The sequence below is a fragment of the Scyliorhinus torazame genome, chromosome 3 (assembly GCF_047496885.1).
Source record: "Scyliorhinus torazame isolate Kashiwa2021f chromosome 3, sScyTor2.1, whole genome shotgun sequence".
NCBI lineage: Eukaryota > Metazoa > Chordata > Chondrichthyes > Carcharhiniformes > Scyliorhinidae > Scyliorhinus > Scyliorhinus torazame.
Window position 1 is genome coordinate 328,322,529 of NC_092709.1, and position 21,596 is coordinate 328,344,124.

At 51.1% G+C, this 21,596-nt stretch overlaps 1 protein-coding gene across 2 annotated transcripts in view; it reads right to left on the bottom strand.

Moving 5' to 3' along the window:
* Positions 1-21,596, bottom strand: part of LOC140409286 (histone-lysine N-methyltransferase Smyd1-like) — a 154,429-nt gene that overhangs the window by 67,984 nt on the left and 64,849 nt on the right. The window contains exons 4-5 of one of the 2 annotated variants that reach the window (XM_072497659.1): positions 5,605-5,735; positions 1,393-1,431 (exon numbers count right to left, since the gene is read on the bottom strand). In XM_072497659.1, coding sequence (XP_072353760.1) covers positions 1,393-1,431; positions 5,605-5,735 — 170 coding nt within the window. The remainder of the gene's footprint in view (positions 1-1,392; positions 1,432-5,604; positions 5,736-21,596) is intronic. The other variant, XM_072497660.1, reaches the window with a different exon arrangement.

The window sequence follows — 21,596 nt, forward strand, 5'->3', positions numbered from 1 at the left end:
TTCAGAGGGGCAGCATGGTCAGTGCAGGCTTTGACAAAGAGTCATCTGGACTCGAAACGTTAGCTCTTTTCTCTCCCTACAGATGCTGCCAGACCTGCTGAGATTTTCCAGCATTTTCTCTTTGGTCTCAGATTCCAGCATCCGCAGTAATTCGCTTTTAATCAGCTTGATTGACTGGCTTGGCTGCTTATCAAATGGGAGGTGCCTGGAGGGCATTCATTGAACCCAGGAGCAAGTAGGTTCAGTGATGGCAGAGGGAAGGGAGACATCGTGGGGAAGGTGTGTAGAGAATGATGGGAGAGTAAAGGAGGGCTGGGGCGTGCCGAAGATCACAAGGGGTTCGAGTGTGGTTGGGAGTTGGTAATTGTGAGGGGGATCAATTGGGGATTGGGAATTGTGGGAGGGGGGGGAGTCAAACATGATCAAGGGACCCCACCAAGCATGGTGGGGATAGTGCGGCAGAATGGGCCTAGGTCGGGTGCTCTTTCAGATGGTCGGTGCAGACGCGATGGGCCAAATGGCCTCCTTTTGCACTGTAGGGATTCCATGGCAATATATCTTAGTTGGTGTTCTTAGTCACATGCTGAGAAAAATGACTGATGATAGGGAAATTTGGTGGGAGAGATGGGGGTGCTGTGGGAGAGAGTCCTTGAAAGTGGGCTAGTCAGGGGAAATTGGTGAAGATCGTAGAGATTGCGAAGAAAAGGAAAGTTTACAGACTTGCTTATTGGGTCTGTAGGTAACTCTCCTGCTTCTCTGAGCCCACAAGCAGTGCCGAAAAGACATTTAGCGAAAGAATCCAGTCTTTTTCACCTCCGTTCACCTTCTGGTATCCAAGGGCCTGAGAAACCTGACCAGCATAAGTCAAAAATAGAAGGCGCGTTAAAATGAAGGGCCACAGCCTTCCTAAAATGCATGATTGATCGACCTGTCCCCTGAGAGTGAATTGGTCACCCGTCCCTTGATGTGTCTCTGTTGAAAGTGTTCAGTTTTGAAGCTTTTTACTCCCTATCCAATCCAACCTTAGCCCCTTTGTTTTAGTCAGCCCTGTAAAGGAGCCTCTCCAGTCAGTTATCACGTCCCACATTAAACATTAACACCTTTCTCTATTTCAGATGCTGACTGCCCTGCTGCCCAATGTCACCATTTTCTGTTTTCAATTGAACATTTTGGGAAATGTTCTCATTTTGTTTGGGATTCTCTTCTGAACGGCACCAATTCACCTTTATCACATGCTCATTCTCTGTTACTTTTTCAGGTCTCTTCTTTGGAAGGATTAAGCTCAGAAAAAGTAGGAATGGTTACGTCTCCCAGACAATGAACACTGTGCAGAGTTAATGTCAAACAGGAAGAGGAAGAGAGAAAACTGGCATCCACAGCAGCAGAACCCACCTCATCTGTGTGTGAAACATTGAATTAACTGCAGAGCGACTGTAAAACAAAAATTTTAAAAACTACATTTCACAACGAAAACAGGAATAATGAAATCACACTCAATAACATTCAATATTATCGCCGTAAAGTTCCCCTAGTGCTTGGCAGGAGTGATTACCAACAGAATTTGACATCGAGGCACACAAAGAGGGGACAAAGGTTTTGTCAGAGAGTTAGTTTTAAAGGAGGAGAAGGGTGGAGAGACGCAGAAATTTAGGGAGGGAATTTCCAGAGTTTCGGCCTCGGTAGCAACTCGCAATGAAAGAGCAATTAAAGTCGGGGATGCGCAAAAGGCTGGGATTGGAGGAACGCAGAAATCTAGGCCGTGGGGAGAAAGGAGGTGGGGGGTGGCTCGAGGAGGGGTTTTATAGATGGGGCCCGGCTAAACTGGGAGCCTGCATAGGTCAGCAAGCAAAGGGGGTTGATGAGGTGAAGGGGACCTGATGGGAGTTAGGATGCAGGTTTTAGATGAGCTCCTCCATGGAGAGTGGTGGTCCAGGTAATGTTAGAATAGTAAGCATCAACGCCCGGATTGGCACAAACTATGAACACATGGAACTGGGGATAATCTAATATAGAAAGTGGGTTTTACCAACATCTGCCCTATTGAGCTCCCTGCCCCATCCTGCTTCCACACAATGAAATTCTGGCCTTATCTTTCTTTGTCATCAGTCTTGTTATCCAAGTACTGAAACAAGGTGAGAAATTCTACAGAACGTCCCTGCCTCACCTTGGAGAAATCAATGATTAAGTTAGTATTTGACCTGAGGAAGGAGCAGCGCTCTGAAAGCTAGTGACATCGAAACAAACCTGTTGGACTTTAACCTGGTGTTGTAAGACTTCGTACTGTGCTCACCCCAGTCCAATGCCGGCATCTCCACATCGTTAGTATTTGAAGCTGGGGTTTACTAGGCCCCAATCCAGAACTCTGGATTGGGGCCCATTAGTCCAACCAGCTAACTTTTAACCACACTTTCAGCAATAAACACAGTGGGTGGGTTTCTCCACACCCCTGTGCCAGATTTCTGGTGTGGCACGCCATCGGGATTGTCTGTTTCGCCTAGGTCATTGGGGTTTCCCATTATGGGTCAGCCCCACGCCGTCGGAAAACCCCCGGGCTGCCGGCAGAATGGAGCATCCCGCCGGCAGAGAATTCAGCCCAGGGTTTGAGCCAACCAGGAGGTCAAAGTTGACATTTTGTGAGCTGAAAGGCCTGCCCAGCCCCAACCCACCTTCACAGGTTTTCAAATTCCCCAAGTATTTTCCCCCCCGGAATGACAGAAGGTGACGTAATTTACAGGTGGTTCAGCATAATTTACATGAATAAATGGATTCTGAGTGGTGTGCTGCTGAATCCCATTGATTAGGACAAACCCCATTCCCCTCACCGCCCCCCCAAGGACCCCAAAAGACCCCCCAATAATTCATCAATTCTGTTGGCTGATTTTGCTGAAGTCCACTGTGACACCAATATAGAAGCTCAAATAAGGCCTCTGTATTCCCGGTTCTGTGACCCCTGCAGGAAAATGCTGAATGAAAGAAACATCAGGTAGGCTGTAAAATGGGAGCCCATGTAGGCTGGCAAGCATGAGATGAAGGGGACCTGATGGGAGTTAGGGTACAGGTTTTAGATGAGGTCCACTCTCGAGCCCACATCTACCACCTACAAGGCCAAGGGCAGCAGATACATGGCAAGACTCCATCTGCAAACTATCCTGATTTGGAAACATAGCGTCGTTCCTTCATTATCGCTGGGTCACAATCCTGGAACTCCCTTCCTAACAGCACTGTGGGTGTACCTACACCACTTGGACTGCAGTGGCTCAAGAAGGCGGCTCACCACCACCTTCTCAAGGTCAATTACGGATGGGCAACTGATGCTGGCCTACGCAGTGACACCCATATCCTAAGAAAGTATATAAACAAATTGTGATGCCCCCAAAGGCAAATAGTTGGTACCACCATCATATACATGGGACATATTTTGAGCACGGGACTCCAGGCTATCCGAGGAATTCCACAAAGGGAGACAGTAGTGTAGTGGCAATGCTCTGAGGACCAGGGTTCAAATCCCACCACAGCAAATCTGGAATTAAAGTCTAGTGATGGCCATGAAACTATTGCCGATTGTTGTAAAAACCCACCTGGTTCCTTTAGGGAAAGAAATCTGCCGTCCTTACCCAGTCTGGCTTACATGTGACTCCAGACCCACAGCAACGTGGTTGTCTCTTAACTGGGCTCTGAAAAGGCCGAGGAAACCATTCAGTTCCAAGAGCAATTAGGAATGCCAGCAATGCCCACATCCCATGAAAGAATAAAGGAACTCTGTTACAACAGTCGCCCAGGCTAGCTGTGGGCCCCACAAATATGAAATCAAGGGAGGAGCATTTCCCTTTTTTATAGGATCCTATTTTTATGCCAGTGGAGGTTTTACACTCCCTACCTATTTTGGGCCTATTTCTATTTGTTCTTTTTACAGTCTTTTCATGTATGTACAATGACAGGAAGCTCATTAAAAACAAGCTTCGTTTTGAAATCTCATTGCTGCTGGAATATAGGAAACATACGGCCATTTGCAGGGGTAAAGCTCCCACAAACGGCAATGAGATTAATAACCAGATTATTTTTTTTTCAGTGACATTGGTTGAGGGACAAATATTTTCCTCAAAGTTATAAACCCCCATGATCTCCTTCAAATTGGTAAATGGATTCTTTTAGGTCCACCCGAGAGGGCCTTGAAATTCAGATATTCCAACAGTGCAGCACTCCCTCAGTGTCAGCTTAGGTTCGGGAGTTAGACGGGCAGCACAGTAGCACAAGTGTATAGCACTGTGGCTTCACAGCGCCAGGGTCCCAGGTTCGATTCTCCGCTGGATCACTGTCTGTGCGGAGTTTGCATGTTGTCCCCGTGTCTGCGTGGGTGTCCTCCGGGTGCTCCGGTTTCCTCCCACAGTCCAAAGACGTGCAGGTTAGGTGGATTGGCCATGATAAATTGCCCCTAGTGACCAAAAAAAAAAGGTCGGAGGGGTTATTGGGTTACGGAGATAGGGTGGAAGTGAGGGCTTAAATGGGTCGGTGCAGACTCGATGGGTCGAATGGCCTCCTTCTGCACTGTATGTTCTATGTTCTATGTTCTATGTTCTTCCGAACTTGAGGCAGGAGTGCTGCCTCCTGGAGCCAGGGTGGCACAGGGACTCCGACAGGCCGTGAATCGAATCAGCTAACAATTGTGTGTGATGTCCTAGGCTCGAGAACTTTAATGGATTTGTGTTGAATAAGGTTATTAAGGAAATCTTGTGGTACAGTGGATAGTGACCCCACCAGAGGCGCTGGATTCAGGTCCTGCTCCAGGACTTGATGGCCAAGGAAAGTCTGTTCGCCAAACAACCAAACAGATTGCCGATCAACTTGTAAATTCTTCTAATTTATACCAGTGGTGGAGATCCCTAGTCAGCCATGCGATGGAAAGAAATTGGGGCCTCTATCATCCCTGTCTATCGCTCCAGACCGCAGCTTGAATGTAAACGTATATGTTGGACGCAACCACTCAGATTCCAGTGGGGGACTGGGTCAGATTGACACCAACAGCTTGGGTTTGATCTCTGTTCTGGTGGGGATGAATTTAGGACCTGTCTCCTTGCTCTAGTTATGGCGCTCTGGTCGGACCCGTGTTTGAGAAGTGAACTGAAGAAGGGCATTACAGGTTAAGGGCGCGATTCTCTGATCTCCTGGCCGCATGTTTCCCAGCGTCGGGAGGCGGTGCGGCTTCGCTAGCAGCGGGGTTCTCTATTCCCGCCGGTACCAATGGGGATTTCCATTAGAGCTGCCCCACACCGTGGGGAATCCTGTGGGCGGGGCGTAGGACCGGCAAAACCCTCCGCCAATGAACGACCAGAGAATTCAGGACTACGGCACCAAACCAGTTAGAGGGAGTTAAGATACATCAGCTGAATGATAGAACAGACTCAAGAGGGCAAAATGGCCTGCTAGTATTCCTATAATCCAGTAACTACTATTTGTTCATGCCAGGTTAAAATATTATACAGTAGCAGCCTAACATCAATAAAAATCAGGTTATATTTGACTCGCCAAATTGCATTCAGAGGCATTTCACTCTCCGCAGAAAAGAAGTTTTCATGCAGCTATATTTACTTCTTTTTTTTTACTTACTTGCCATTGTTCAATATAACCGTGCAATTTGGCCAGCAGTCATGATTCACAAGGCAGAGGTTTGGAAATAATCCGACTCCCACAGCCTGCAAGCCACGTTGGTCACTGATTGTAAAACCATTGCAGTTTATCTGCAGAATTAAAAACATGAGTTTTATTTTTAAACAGGTGAACATGCGAACATCCGAATTAGGAGCACGAGTAGGCCACTCGGCCCCTCGGGTCTGCTCCCCCATTCAATACCATCATGGCCGATCTGATTGTAACTTCAATTCCACATTCCTCCCCCACCCCCTCACCGATAACCTTTCTTATCAAAAAGTTGTCTGCCTCTGCTTTAAAAGTGTTCACAGACTCTGCTCTCACCACATTTTGGGGAAGCGAGTTCCAAAGATTCGCAGCCCTCAGGGAGAAGATCTTTCTCTCTGGACGCGATTTCACAGAAATTAAACAGGGTCTTGGGTGTTTCCTGGTGCTGGGAGCGCCGAAACCGACCTCGCAATTAAACGGGACTCAGCTTTGTTTCTGGGCATCGGCGAGGAATGCCCCACCAAGGCCGCACTTAGTCCCATTTAATAGTAGGATCTGCCGTATTAAAATGGCGCCCCGATCTCTTGGTTCCCCACCTCAGGCTCCAGACCTCCCCAATTAGGAGATCATACAGCCCCCAGCACCCCACCTCATAAGGGAAGGGCACACCCAGTCCCAATCCCCAGCCCGGGCATGGTGCCACCTGGGCGTTGACAGCCTAGCAGTTCCACTTGGCCACTCTGGTTCAACCAAAGTGGCACCCAGGTGACACTGCCACTGTGCCCACGGGCCCCCGATTGCCTGGGAGACTCCCGCAAGTGCCAGTACACCTGGTCCACGTTTGTGGAAAGCAGTGCTAAACAGCACCCGCTCGGGTTCTCCAAGGCTTGGCCATTAGGTCCCGGACAGTGGGCCGATCCAGCATTGACATATTCCAGTGAGACTAACTGCTCACTTCAATATGCAAATCTGGGTCCGACCTCAATGGGCAGGAGTGCCACAGGGACCCATGTTGCGGCCACAATTATTGACAATATATTAATGACTTGGGTTAGGGAAGGGAATGCACTATTGCCAAGTTTGTGGATGACACAAAAATAGATGGAAAGGTAAGTAGTGAGGATAACGCCAAGAGTCTACAGAGGAGTATAGACAGATATGGCATCCTCCCTATTGTCGTCGGCACGGCACCCCTGTCCCTATCAGTGCCCGGCACCGGGCCTATGTTGTGGGGAGCCTCTAGGCTCACCACCCGTCCTTGTCAACAATGGTATCACCAGTGACACCATAAGCTACCCCACCCTTCAGACCCACCAATTGTCTCAAAGCCCTGCCTGCCCACTGCGTCCCTGCTCCCATCCATCCTGCCCCCAGTCAGGATATCACAACATGTGTGTCACAGACGCACACTTCCATACCTCGCCCACAACTGTGGAGCCTGCCCACACACAAGCCCCTGGCATGGAGGCGATTGGTGGCACAAGGTGACCCTCTCCACCACATAACTAAGTGCCACTCTGCTGGCAGGATAACACACGGCCCAGCCAATGATGACACCCAAGCCGTAGGCCCCACTACAGATACAGAACAGGGGCCTCAGAGACTATCGCTTGTCATAATATACACCAGTATATCATGGTGCAGACACACACTGATGGACACACAGTGGGACCAATCAACACACACAACACCGCAGCCAATCACCAGTGAGAGCACACGCACTATAAAGACGGGGCATCAGAGTTCCCGCTCATTCGAGTTGCAGCTAGCTAGGAGGATAGAGCTCACAGCCTGCAACACAGACATTCACCATGTGCTGAGTGCATCGACTGGTTAGGACAAGGCAAAGGTCTTTAGTTAAAGCTAGTATCGTATTAACCCACAGTCTAAGTAAGTTTAAACAGTTAATGATTCAATAAAATAGTGTTGCACTATTTCAAGTGTTGGTGACCTGTATGTGATCCAGATCACCCAACACATCATCGCTGACAAGTGTTGAAGTAGATGCCACTGTTGACAAGGACGGGAGGTGAGGGTAGAGGCTCCCCATGACATAGGCCCGGTGCCGGGCACTGATAGGGACAGGGGTGCAGTATGGGTTTCAGGCAATTCGGCCCTTTTTGGACTGTTCAAGAGTAAAATCCAGAGACTGGAACATAACCAAATTTCCCAGCAGGCTTGGCCTGCTGAGCTGGGTAGGTGTATGGATACTTACAAACCCCCCCCCCCCCAGGAGCTACAAGGAAGAAGGAGCCAGACAACTAGATAAGATTAAACACAGAGACAAAGGGGCACGGGAATACACAAGGGGCCTGCCTGTAAGCAGGACAATGTGATGGTCATAGCCCCATGCAGATGTAAATGACTTTGCCTCCACCAGAGCAGAATCCAATCAACACCCCATCAACATAGCGAGGTGAGAATAGCAGCGATCTCCGGAGCAGATGGAAGACTTTGAAAATCTTCACAAGGGAGCTTAACCTCGTTATCTCAAAAAGCAGACTGGAGGCGGACCTAGGGGAGGTACTCCAATCTTGACAGAAGCCACCGGCAGGAACTTACTGGTCAGAGGGGGCGGAGCCCGCGCCAAACTCAAACTACCAAGTTGGAGGCGGACCTAGGGGAGGTACTCCCATCTTGACAGGTCTGACCGGCTCAAAGGGGGCGGGACCAGCGGGAACTTTAAACCTTACCGATTCAATGCAAAAGGGGCTGGCCGAACACAGGAAAAACCCAGGTAAAACAGATATAAAAGGGGCTGTGTTTCGACTGAGGGTCTGTTGCCTTGACCTCTCCACCTTCAACTTGACCTCCTGCTCCAGCGCAGCCTTGGACTGTAAGTACCCTGCAGCAGCTTGCGAAACTCCCTTGACTTTGATAGTGGTTGAGGCTTTGGGGCAGGGGGCTTGATTTGTGTTTTGTGCCATTGCTAAAACTGTGTAACAATAAGATTTTACGTTGTGTCCGTTATAGTACTTCCCGAATAGACATAGTTTGTGTTAGAGCTTAAGATTTTATTATAATTTCTTCTGTTTGATGATTTTGACCTGGGTTTTGCAATAAACCTCGATTTGCTGATAATTGGAGTCGTTTAAATTCTTCAATCTCTCACCAGCGATCTCTGACCAAGTCATTGTTAAGATATTCCTCACCTTAATTCCGGGGTCGAGAATCTGGGGTCATCCTGAACGATTCGAACCCGTTCACTCAGGACAGGCTGCTGGTTAGGTAATAAACAGCAGTGTCCTGTTCTCTCTCTTGGGAAAGCTACTCCAGCGAAGTAGGAACCGGGTGGGTGTTGTACCACCGGCAAGAGAGAGAATCACCTGGGCATTGGTGGGGGTCTGGATATCTGTGTGATATAAGCCTCAGGCTTCCGGTTAGGGATAAACGGCAGGCTTGATTCAGTGCTCTCTCCCGCGGAGGTGTCCCAGTGCGGCATCCCCTGGCCTCTGAAGTCTCAGTGCCAGCTGGAGGGAGACACACACAGATACTCAAACCCCAGATATCGGCCCAGTAGTGGAGTAGCAAAGATGGAACCCTCTACAATGGCGACCGCGGCAGGAGCCCGGTGGTTTGGAGTATGTGACTTGGCAGAGGGGGTGAGGGAACAAAGTAAAATGGAGGTGAGAATCTCCTCGTATATGTGGCAAAAGGTCAACCTCACCAAACCTTGGGTCTCAGAATTAATTAATGCGGAGCGACCTGTAATGGCGGCGGCCGCATGGACAGAATGTAAGGCACACCGTGCATTTGGAGAAGGCAGTGTGGCTGGTCTGCTTGTCCCAGCAGGTAGCCAAAACAGAGCGCAGGATTGAAGAATTGGAGCAGGAGTTGGGAGAAGTTAGGGCCAGCGCAGGGGACAGCGCTAGCGCAGCCGAACGACTGCGGGAGGAATTAGCAGAAGTAAAACGGGGCAGCCTACAGGACAGCGAGTCTAACCGGTACGAGAAGGAGTATCTCCACTGCCCGATAGTGGAGGGTAAGGAAAAGGAACGAAGGCTCCAGGAACTCTATATTCGGAGTACAGAGCAGTGTAGGAAGCTGGAGGGGAAGTTCCGGGACATCCAGGCAGCGTACCGAGTGGCTCGCGAGGAAGTAGAGGGCTGTGCTCATGGGCCGTGCCAGGCACGGATAACGGAGTTGGAGGAGACCTTGTCCAAGGTCATGGGACAGGTACACCTGGTAGGTCCAGGGTGGTTCCCAAGGTGCAGGGTGCTCCTCGCAGCGGATGATTCCCCAAAGGCCATGGGGAATAGACCGACTCCTGAGGCACCGGGATTGTGTCCCGATAGGCAGGGGGGGGATCGGACTGCACGTTCAGGGGCAAGTCCAAGGGGGGTCAGCAGGGTACCCCCAGTTGGCGGCGTGCCCACCTGGTTTCGTATGGGGGTCCCCACGGGATGGGGACAGACCGCTGCCTGGGATGCCGGTTATGGGGCCGGGACAGCAGGTAGGGTTCGGACCGCCCGGTCAGGGGCAGGTCCAAGGGGGGTCAGTGGTGTATCCCCAGATAGCGGCGTCTCCTATATGGGTAGTTAGCCCGGGGACAGGGGGGCTACCCAACGGGGCAGGAGAGCCGGACGCCAGGGAGGAGGAGGAACAGGAGCCCCAGGTAGGACAGATGTGCCCTGTAAGGCAGAGGAGGTATGGTCCCCCGGCGGGGCTGGCGAATAGAGGACAGGTGGAGGGCGACATTATTATTCCCCATGGGGCATCCGCGCTCAGGGGGATGGTGGCCCACGTTCCCAGGCTGACCCCGAAAGGGGATCCGCCGCTTCATTTTATGGAGGTGGAGCAAGCAGCCGACATTAATGACTGCGACGAGGGGGAGCGGGTAAAGATGCTCCTGATGACCCTAGAGTCACAACTATGCAGGGCGGTGACCTCCGGGAATGGGGGAAGACCTGACACATGGGCAGCAGCACGGACTGCTGTTCTGGAGGCAATGGGCTTAAATCTGGGTAGCCCTTTCATGAGGGTGGGGGAAACCAAGCAGCAGCTAGGGGAATCGCCAAATATGTTCGCAGACAGGCTGTGGACTGTCTATGTGGAGGCGGGGGGGACTCCCGCGGATAGGCAGAATTTAGATGAGAGAACAGCCCACTGGCTGAAGACCCTCGTAGCTAACTGTCTCCCTAACGTTAGGGCAAAGGCCGAACACTGGTTCGACCCGCAGAGTCCGGACCTTAATGAGGCAGAGGTCCTTAGAAAACTCACCCTTGCATATCGCAACGGGGAGAGGAGTGAGGAAAAGCCCCATAAGGGTCAGATGCATGGAATCACACCAGCACCCCCTAAGAGAGAGTGGAAGCATGAGGGCACCCGGACCTCCGACAAGAAACCGGTATGCTACGGGTGTGGTAAGACCGGGCATTTCAAGAGGGAGTGTGAGAACCCGAGCAAGGAGGAGAGGGCTCCCGCAGTAGAAAGTCAGACCCCAGCGGCAGGAGCAGCTGCCCCAGAAACCATCAACTTGAAAAGGCTTTTAGCCTTTTTCCAGAGCCTAGCAGCGGGGTCGGGACAGGTGGCAATGGCAACAGGCCAGGACCTGCCCGCACCCACACCACAAGAACCCGTATGACTACCCAGGGAGCAGCCTCAGGAAAAAGGGAGCGCAGGGGTAGTTCTAGCCCTAGACCCTGGTCCGGTCCAGGTGCAGGGTCCCATTCTGGAGGCTGCCTCAGCGGCTATTTGCAGTTTAAATCCCTTAAGGTGGGACCCCTGCGAACGCCACATCAGTCAATTTAAATTGTTCCACCCCATAAGGGCAAGAAAGAGCAAGTTGGGGGGAAGACTGGGGGTGGTAGTGGAGAAACCCCCCGTAGAATTAACGACGGTGGGGGAGGTCCCTGACTCCACGGTCACACAACCGGTGACAAGGTACTGTCCCGAAGGGGCAGTCCCAAAGAAATTGACAGTGCTGCAAGCACCCAGCCCAGGGACAGTAACAATTCCCAAGCCCTTACCTGTGGGTCAGGTGGCCTGCCTTAGTATAGAGGCTAGGGAGGCAGAGGAGAGGGAGGTATCACCTTGGGCTTGGGAACCATCCAGGGGACGAAGGAGCAATTGAGTCGCCAAGCCCCGGTAAGATGGTCCCCAGTAGAAGGGAACGGCGAGGGATGTAGGACATTACCCAGTGCTGCCACAGGTAGCCCAGTCTCCGGAGGGAGACCCAGTGCTGCCACAGGTAGCCCAGTCTCCGGAGGAAGCAGAAAGGGATCCCCAAACCCTTTTGGGGAAGGAGAGGCAAGGGGCAGTCCGGACCCCCGGGAGGGGGAGGTCTGGCCCGAGCCGTTGGTCCAAACAGGTGAACAGCCCCAATATAGCGGGGTCCAGTTTTAATTTGGCCACCCGGAGACGGGTGGCATTGTATATAGCATTTCCCCCTGTTAGTTCTAATTAGTGTTTAGTGGTGTGTGGGTTATTTAGGATCATGGGATCACAGAAGCGCATAATACAGTAATATAATGAATGAGCAGCAGGCACTAGGACCCTGGTGGAGCCGGGCTGTGGACACAGTACCACAGACAGGCTGCGGCAATTTCATGTCGATTTCCCAACTTCAAAGCGGGAGCTGCTGCTGCTGCTGGATAGAAGCCATGCACTTTAAGGTAGGTAGTTCTGTAGAGGCAAGGATGTGTTTTGTCTGTTTTACGGATGGGGCACCCGACGATGTGGAGCTTGCTGATGATCTTGGCAATCACCTGGGGAGGTGGCCTGGATGGCTGGGGTCGAATTCGACCAGGTACTCCAGCCACCAGAGCTTCACCTATGGAGAGGCCTCTGTACTCTGCGAGGAGATACAGGTGGCGACTGACCAGGTTGGGGTGACTGAGGGCAGGCGGGTGTGTTTAACCTGTAAGGGGGACGTTCCTTTGGGGAGATGGTGGTGGCTCAGGAAGCTGAGCCTGGACATGAGGGATCGGTCCTCGGACTGGGAACGCCTGGACAACAACACCTACCGGACCATCACGGGGTCACCGGGTAGGATCACCGTTTGCTGGGATAAGTGGTGGGCTTCTGACCAGGGCATTTATTTGTGTTTATGGGGGTCTGCCAAGGCATGTCCACAAGGGGCATCGATCACTTTTGTAAGGTGGTGGCAGAACCCAGGGAACGGGATGAATTGACCGCAGTGGGGAGGGATGTGTAACGCCCAGGGAAGGGATGACTGTAAAAGCTACCGAACTGCTGGTTCAGGCAAAGAGACCCCTGCCCACAGCCCAACCAATCGACCCTCACAACTGTCCGATCACCACCAGGGAGCCTGAGAATGGTTTAGTGTTTGTCCCCACAAAGAAAATGTTGTACCAGGGGGTACATTATGCTGTCGCCTCAGTTGTACTGAATCTCTTAGCGGCAGGTATCGACGACGGAGGAAAATGAAGAGCCTTCAACGGGCTTTTGGGAAGAAGCGAAGTGCAGCCCAGAAAAGAGGATCATTAGTGTAATAAAGAGATTCAAATGTAAATAGTTGTATGGATTCGCGGGGTTCAGTTATTTGATTGTGGTGTATGTACAGGGACCCTTACGTTTGGGGTTCCGGTGAAATGTGTGTGTATGTTACTGTGTGTTTAAATTAAGTATGGTCTTCTCTTTCCCTTTCAATGAAATTAGGGGTAGCCTAGATTAAGGGAACTGTCTTGGGACTTGTAGTTTCGCAGGTTGTTGAGGGGGTGCCTGCGGTCCACACGAAAGGAAATGATTGCCCTTCACCAGTGTCGATACGGTCCAAGCAGGTAGTGACGTATCGAAGGGGCATCTGTAAGGTTTTCGGGCAATTCGGCCCTTTTTGGACTGTTCAAGAGTAAAATCCAGAGACTGGAACATAACCAAATTTCCCAGCAGGCTTGGCCTGCTGAGCTGGGTAGGTGTATGGATACTTACAAACCCCCCCCCCCCCCCCCCCCGCCCCCCCCACCCCAGGAGCGACAAGGAAGAAGGAGCCAGACAACTAGATAAGATTAAACACAGAGACAAAGGGGCACGGGAATACACAAGGGGCCTGCCTGTAAGCAGGACAATGTGATGGTCATAGCCCCATGCAGATGTAAATGACTTTGCCTCCACCAGAGCAGAATCCAATCAACACCCCATCAACATAGCGAGGTGAGAATAGCAGCGATCTCCGGAGCAGATGGAAGACTTTGAAAATCTTCACAAGGGAGCTTAACCTCGTTATCTCAAAAAGCAGACTGGAGGCGGACCTAGGGGAGGTACTCCAATCTTGACAGAAGCCACCGGCAGGAACTCACTGGTCAGAGGGGGCGGAGCCCGCGCCAAACTCAAACTACCAAGTTGGAGGCGGACCTAGGGGAGGTACTCCCATCTTGACAGGTCTGACCGGCTCAAAGGGGGCGGGAACTTTAAACCTTACCGATTCAATGCAAAAGGGGCTGGCCGAACACAGGAAAAACCCAGGTAAAACGGATATAAAAGGGGCTGTGTTTCGACTGAGGGTCTGTTGCCTTGACCTCTCCACCTTCAACTTGACCTCCTGCTCCAGCCGCAGCCTTGGACTGTAAGTACCCTGCAGCAGCTTGCGAAACTCCCTTGACTTTGATAGTGGTTGAGGCTTTGGGGCAGGGGGCTTGATTTGTGTTTTGTGCCATTGCTAAAGTTGTGTAACAATAAGATTTTACGTTGTGTCCGTTATAGTACTTCCCGAATAGACATAGTTTGTGTTAGAGCTTAAGATTTTATTATAATTTCTTCTGCTTGATGATTTTGACCTGGGTTTTGCAATAAACCTCGATTTGCTGATAATTGGGGTCGTTTAAATTCTTCAATCTCTCACCAGCGATCTCTGACCAAGTCATTGTTAAGATATTCCTCACCTTAATTCCGGGGTCGAGAATCTGGGGTCATCCTGAACGATTCGAACCCGTTCACTCAGGACAGGCTGCTGGTTAGGTAATAAACAGCAGTGTCCTATTCTCTCTCTTGGGAAAGCTACTCCAGCGAAGTAGGAACCGGGTGGGTGTTGTACCACCGGCAAGAGAGAGAATCACCTGGGCATTGGTGGGGGTCTGGATATCTGTGTGATATAAGCCTCAGGCTTCCGGTTAGGGATAAACGGCAGGCTTGATTCAGTGCTCTCTCCTGCGGAGGTGTCCCAGTGCGGCATCCCCTGGCCTCTGAAGTTTCAGTGCCAGCTGGAGGGAGACACACACAGATACTCAAACCCCAGATATCGGCCCAGTAGTGGAGTAGCAAAGATGGAACCCTCTACAAGTATGGATGACAACATATCGAGGCGGCTGGGTGAGGGGTGGGAGTTGGCTTGGGAGGGACGTGTGGAACATAGAACAGAGAACATAGAAAATACAGCACAGAACAGGCCCTTCGGCCCACGATGTTGTGCCGAACCTTTGTCCTAGATTAATCATAGATTATCATTGAACCTACAGTGCAGAAGGAGGCCACTCGGCCCCCCGAGTCCGCACCGGCCCCCGGAAAGAGCACCCCACCCAAACTCAACACCTCCACCCAACACCAAGGGCAATTTGGACATTAAGGGCAATTTATTATTGGCCAATTCACCTAACCCGCACATCTTTGGACTGTGGGAGGAAACCGGAGCACCCGGAGGAAACCCACGCAGACACTGGGAGGACGTGCAGACTCCGCACAGACAGTGACCCAAGCCGGAATCGAACCTGGGACCCTGGAGCTGTGAAGCAATTGTGCTATCCACAATGCTACCGTGCTGCCCTTGAGAACAAATAAATCTACACTATATCATTTTACCGTAATCCATGTACCTATCCAATAGCTGCTTGAAGGTCCCTAATGTTTCCGACTCAACTACTTCCACAGGCAGTGCATTCCATGCCCCCACTACTCTCTGGGTAAAGAACCTACCTCTGATATCCCTCCTATATCTTCCACCTTTCACCTTAAATTTATGTCCCCTTGTAATGGTTTGTTCCACCCGGGGAAAAAGTCTCTGACTGTCTACACTATCTATTCCCCTGATCATCTTATAAACCTCTATCAAGTCGCCCCTCATCCTTCTCCGTTCTAATGAGAAAAGGCCTAGCACCCTCAATCTTTCCTCATAAGACCTACTCTCCATTCCAGGCAACATCCTGGTAAATCTTCTTTGCACCTTTTCCAAAGCTTCCACATCCTTCCTAAAATGAGGCGACCAGAACTGTACACAGTACTCCAAATGTGGCCTTACCAAAGTTTTGTACAGCTGCATCATCACCTCACGGCTCTTAAATTCAATCCCTCTGTTAATGAACGCGCGCACACCATAGGCCTTCTTCACAGCTCTAGCCACTTGAGTGGCAACTTTCAAAGATGTATGAACATAGACCCCAAGATCTCTCTGCTCCTCCACATTGCCAAGAACTCTACCGTTAACCCTGTATTCCGCATTCATATTTGTCCTTCCAAAATGGACAACCTCACACTTTTCAGGGTTAAACTCCATCTGCCATTTCTCAGCCCAGCTCTGCATCCTATCTATGTCTCTTTGCAGCCGACAACAGCCCTCCGTACTATCCACAACTCCACCAATCTTCGTATCGTCTGCAAATTTACTGACCCACCCTTCAACTCCCTCATCCAAGTCATTAATGAAAATCACAAACAGCAGAGGACCCAGAACTGATCCCTGCGGTATGCCACTGGTAGCTGGGATCCAGGCTGAATATTTGCCATCCACCACCACTCTCTGACTTCTATCGGTTAGCCAGTTCGTTATCCAACTGGCCAAATTTCCCACTATCCCATGCCTCCTTACTTTCTGCATAAGCCTACCATGGGGAACTTTATCAAATGCCTTACTAAAATCCATGTACACTACATCCACTGCTTTACCTTCATCCACATGCTTGGTCACCTCCTCAAAGAATTCAATAAGATTTGTAAGGCAAGACCTACCCCTCACAAATCCGTGCTGACTATCCCTAATCAAGCAGTGTCTTTCCAGATGCTCAGAAATCCTATCCTTCAGTACCCTTTCCATTACTTTGCCTACCACCGAAGTAAGACTAACTGGCCTGTAATTCCCAGGGTTATCCCTAGTCCCTTTTTTGAACAGGGGCACGACATTCGCCACTCTCCAATCCCCTGGTACCACCCCTGCTGACAGCGAGGACGAAAAGATCATTGCCAACGGCTCTGCAATTTCATCTCTTGCTTCCCATAGAATCCTTGGAAATATCCCGTCAGGCCCGGGGGACTTGTCTATCCTCAAGCTTTTGAAAATGCCCAACACATCTTCCTTCCTAACAAGTATTTCCTCGAGCTTACCAATCTGTTTCACACTGTCCTCTCCAACAATATCGCCCCTCTCATTTGTAAATACAGAAGAAAAGTACTCGTTCAAGACTTCTCCTATCTCTTCAGACTCAATACACAATCTCCCGCTACTGTCCTTGATCGGACCTACCCTCGCTCTAGTCATTCTCATATTTCTCACATATGTGTAAAAAGCCTTGGGGTTTTCCTTGATCCTACCCGCCAAAGATTGTTCATGCCCTCTCTTAGCTCTCCTAATCCCTTTCTTCAGTTCCCTCCTGGCTATCTTGTATCCCTCCAATGCCCTGTCTGAACCTTGTTTCCTCAGCCTTACATAAGTCACCTTTTTCCTCTTAACAAGACATTCAACCTCTCTTGTCAACCATGGTTCCCTCACTCGACCATCTCTTCCCTGCCTGACAGGGACATACATATCAAGGACACGTAGCACCTGTTCCTTGAATAAGTTCCACATTTCACTTGTGTCCTTCCCTGCCAGCCTATGTTCCCAACTTATGCACTTCAATTCTTGTCTGACAACATCGTATTTACTCTTCCCCCAATTGTAAACCTTGCCCTGTTGCACGCACCTATCCCTCTCCATTACTAAAGTGAAAGTCACAGAATTGTGGTCACTATCTCCAAAATGCTCCCCCACTAACAAATCTATCACTTGCCCTGGCTCATTACCCAGTACTAAATCCAATATTGCCCCTCCTCTGGTCGGACAATCTACATACTGTGTTAGAAAAGCTTCCTGGACACACTGCACAAACACCACCCCATCCAAACTATTTGATCTAAAGAGTTTCCACTCAATATTTGGGAAGTTAAAGTCGCCCATGACTACTACCCTATGACTTCTGCACCTTTCCAAAATCTGTTTCCCAATCTGTTCCTCCACATCTCTGCTACTATTGGGGGGCCTATAGAAAACTCCTAACAAGGTGACTGCTCCTTTCCTATTTCTGACTTCAACCCATACTACCTCAGTAGGCTGATACTCCTCGAACTGCCTTTCTGCAGCTGTTATACTATCTCTAATTAATAATGCCACCCCCCCCACCTCTTTTACAAAGGGAGGGTGTGGAGGGTGGTGCTGAAGTACAACTCAGGATGACCATGTAATCTGTTGAATCTGGATGGGTAAGGGAATACTCATCTTGCCAATGTATCTTCTCTCCACCCCCCCCCCCCCCCCTCCCCCACTGCAGAATATGAATTTCGGAGTACAGCCAATAATGCTCACCATCGACACTGTCAAACACTTTGGTTGACCACATAACCCAGTCGGGGTGGCGTGGTGACACGTGGTTTGCACTGCTGCCTCACGGCGCCGAGGACCCTCGCTGAGGGTGACACACAGTGGGACATTCATGTGTCAGCGGGGCCTGCCTCGCCGCATGCTCAAGCATCCGCCCACCCCTCCACATCCGACATCCTCTATCCGGCACGTCCTCTACACCCAGGCCCAACCCATCCCTCACATCCATTAGACAGAGGTCAGTGGCAGGCCGGACTGTTGGTGAATAAGTGTTTACTGGTGACTATATATATTCATAGATATCATAGAATTTACAGTGCAGAAGGAGGCCATTCGATCCGTCGAGTCTGCACCGGCCCTTGGAAAGAGCACCCGACCCACACCTGCACCCTATCCCCGTAACCCGGTAACCCCACCTAACCCAACCCTTTTGGAAACTAAGGGCAATTTAGCACGGCCAATCCACCTAACCCGCACATCTTTGGACTGTGGGAGGAAACCGGAGCACCCGGCGGAAACCCACCCATATTGTTGTGCTCTGACCCCTAACTATCACCTATGTGTACACCCATGCCAAACTAAGTGGTGCCTAACTTTCTAATTTTCCGTGCTCTACCACTCCTTCTAGGTGTGACCCCAGACAGCAGATCAGATACGTATCCAACCTGTGATGCCTTTGGTGGCTGTCCCATGGAGGGCCTGGACCTGCCTGCATGTGCCCAACCATCTTTCGGGTGTCACGGGTGATGACGTGCCACCCTGTTCTGCCTGCAACCCATCAAATACACCAGTGTGAGGTGGGGAGGATTCTGAAGTGCTGAGGCATTCCAGCAACTTTCCTGCGGGAGGCACCAGCATGGGCCCCTTCACTTCCTCCTCTCTCAGAGTGCTCAATGGGGTGGAAGTGAGACAGGAGTAAGCTCCGGTGGCTCCACCATTATCTCTCGCTGCCAGTCCTGGAGGCCCGCTTTTGTTTGTACCAGGGTCTCGATGCCCTTAGTCATGGAGCACTGAGACTGGGCCTTGTCCCTCAGCAAGTGAGACATGTCCCTCACTGCCTCAGCTATGTCCCTCTGGCAGTGTGTAATACCCCTCTGAGACTGTGCCATGTCCCTCTGACTGGCTAAGGTCAGTCAGCGCACGGCCAATGCTCCCGTGTCCTCAGCCATGACCCTTTGTGACTAGGCCAAGCTCTGAGTGCTGCAGCGATGTCCATGTGGGCGAGGGACATGGCGGCTTGTGACTGGCTCCCCTGTCCTGCGTCTCAGCCACCGATCACACAATGTGCCCCAAGCCTTGGATGTCTTGATCTATTGGTCCGACTTCTTGCCCCAAGGCTTCCACTGCAGATGCCACCATTCAGTGTTGGCCTGGGTACCATGCATTGTTGGCACCATCTCCTGCATCTGAAGGCATTTGGACTCCTCCAGCTGCACCTGCAGGTGCTGAAATGTTGCTGCCACACTCTGCTGTAATTCCTGGCTCTGCGTCTGCATCTCTACCAGTGAAGGCATCATACTTTCCAGTGGCGCGACAACGTGCCCTACAGCTGTTTCCTGGGATCGGGCATCACGTCGACCACCTGCTCCCTCGGGTGTCCCTGCCTCCACCTGGTGTGCTGCAGTAACTGTGACGTGCGCACCAGAAGGTGACCCAAGACCATCTCCAGTAAAATGCTCGAGTGGGGTGATGGTCTCTGTGATATTTGAGGATGCAGGTGACAGCAGTGACAAGAAGTAGGTATCCGGACTGGTGCTCTGGGATGTGCTCAGGATGTGGCTGGGGGCAGAGACCCCAGCCGGTCCAGATCGCCTTTTGGTGATCCTGCAAGCCAAAAGACAAGACACGTGGTGATATCTTGGGAAGGAGTGGTCTGCCTCACTTGCGATAGGGACATCAGCTTTGCATTGGGCTCTCACTTGGTTGCCACATGATGACCTCTGCCTCCAATATTGCCCTCTCCTCAACCTCACCATCTAACTTTATTGCCCTCTGTTCTGCAGGGGTCTGCACTCGCAGGTCTGGAATTCCACCTCCAGTTTTTTGACACGCTCGTCTAATATTGACTGCCTTGTCCTAGGGGATACCAAAAGGACGTGGTGAGACGTTGGGAGGTGAGTTCTACTGGGAGTCTGTAGCTGGTGGCATGTGTGTGCAAGGCACTTGACCAAAGAGGGCAATACAGGTTGGGGTTTGGTATAGGGTGGGTCGTCAGGGAGATGTAGGCAGGAGGGGTGTGGTGGGTCTCTCGGGGAGTGGGGGTGATTTGAGGAGTGAGGGACGGGAGTAATGCCAGGGGCACAGGTGGTGACTCACCCGAGCTGCCCTGAGGAGGTCATTAATCTTTTTTCTGCACTGGTTTCCAGTCCCCTGATGAGACTGGCAACACTGACCACCCCTACCACCTCCACCCAGGCCCTGTTGACAATGGCGTGCTTCAGTGGGCGCCCCACCCAGGGTCGTGGGTGTCCCTCCGCTCCTCCACAGCGCCCGGCATTCTGCCCAGCTCACCCTCCATGAATTAGGGGGCAGGTCTTTGTGGAGCCATCTTCTTGGCCGCAATGAGAGCGTGTGGGAAGTGGAGAGCTAATAAGCTAGCTCTAGCTTGTCAGTATCTCCAGCGCTAATTCCGGCCCCAGCGATTCAAAGGTCAGCAGGAATGAGAATTGCTCTAGATTCACGTGGGCCAAGTACTGGCCCACTTGCATGTCCTGACTCGCTATACAGTCCTGGTAGCACACATGGCCTCTCAAACAGAGAATTCCAGCAGTGCTCTTAATGGAACATAAGATACTGAGGGAACTTGCATGGTGGATGCTGAGAGAATGTTTCCACTGCTTGTGAGGGAGTTTAGAACCAGGGGACATAGTTTAAGGCCTAACATAAGAACATAAGAACTAGGAGCAGGAGTAGGCCACCTGGCCCTTCGAGCCTGCCCCGCCATTCAATGAGATCATGGCTGATCTTTTGGGGAATCAGCTCCACTTTCCGGCCCGAACACCATAACCCTTTATTCCTTTAGTCTTCAAAAAACTATCTATCTTTATCCTGAAAACATTTAATAAAGGAGCCTCAACTGCTTCACTGGGCAGTGAATTCCATAGATTCACAACCCTTTGGGTGAAGAAGTTTGTCCTAAGCTCAATCCTAACCCTAAAATGGAGGTGAGAATATTTTTCCCTCAGAGGGTCATTGGTCTGAGGAGTTATCTTCCCCAGAGCAGAGGAGGCTGGGTCATTGAATTCATTCGAGCCGGAGTTGGACAGATCTTTTTACCAGCGAGAGAGTCAAAGAGTTGTCGGGGGAGACAGGAAACTGGAGCTAAGGCCACAACCAGAGCAGCCATGGTCTTAACGAGTGGCCAAGCAGACTTGAGGGGGCGAATGGCTGCCTCCTTACTCTTGTGTTCTTATGACTGAGGGCAGGAGTGAGAGCGGGAGCA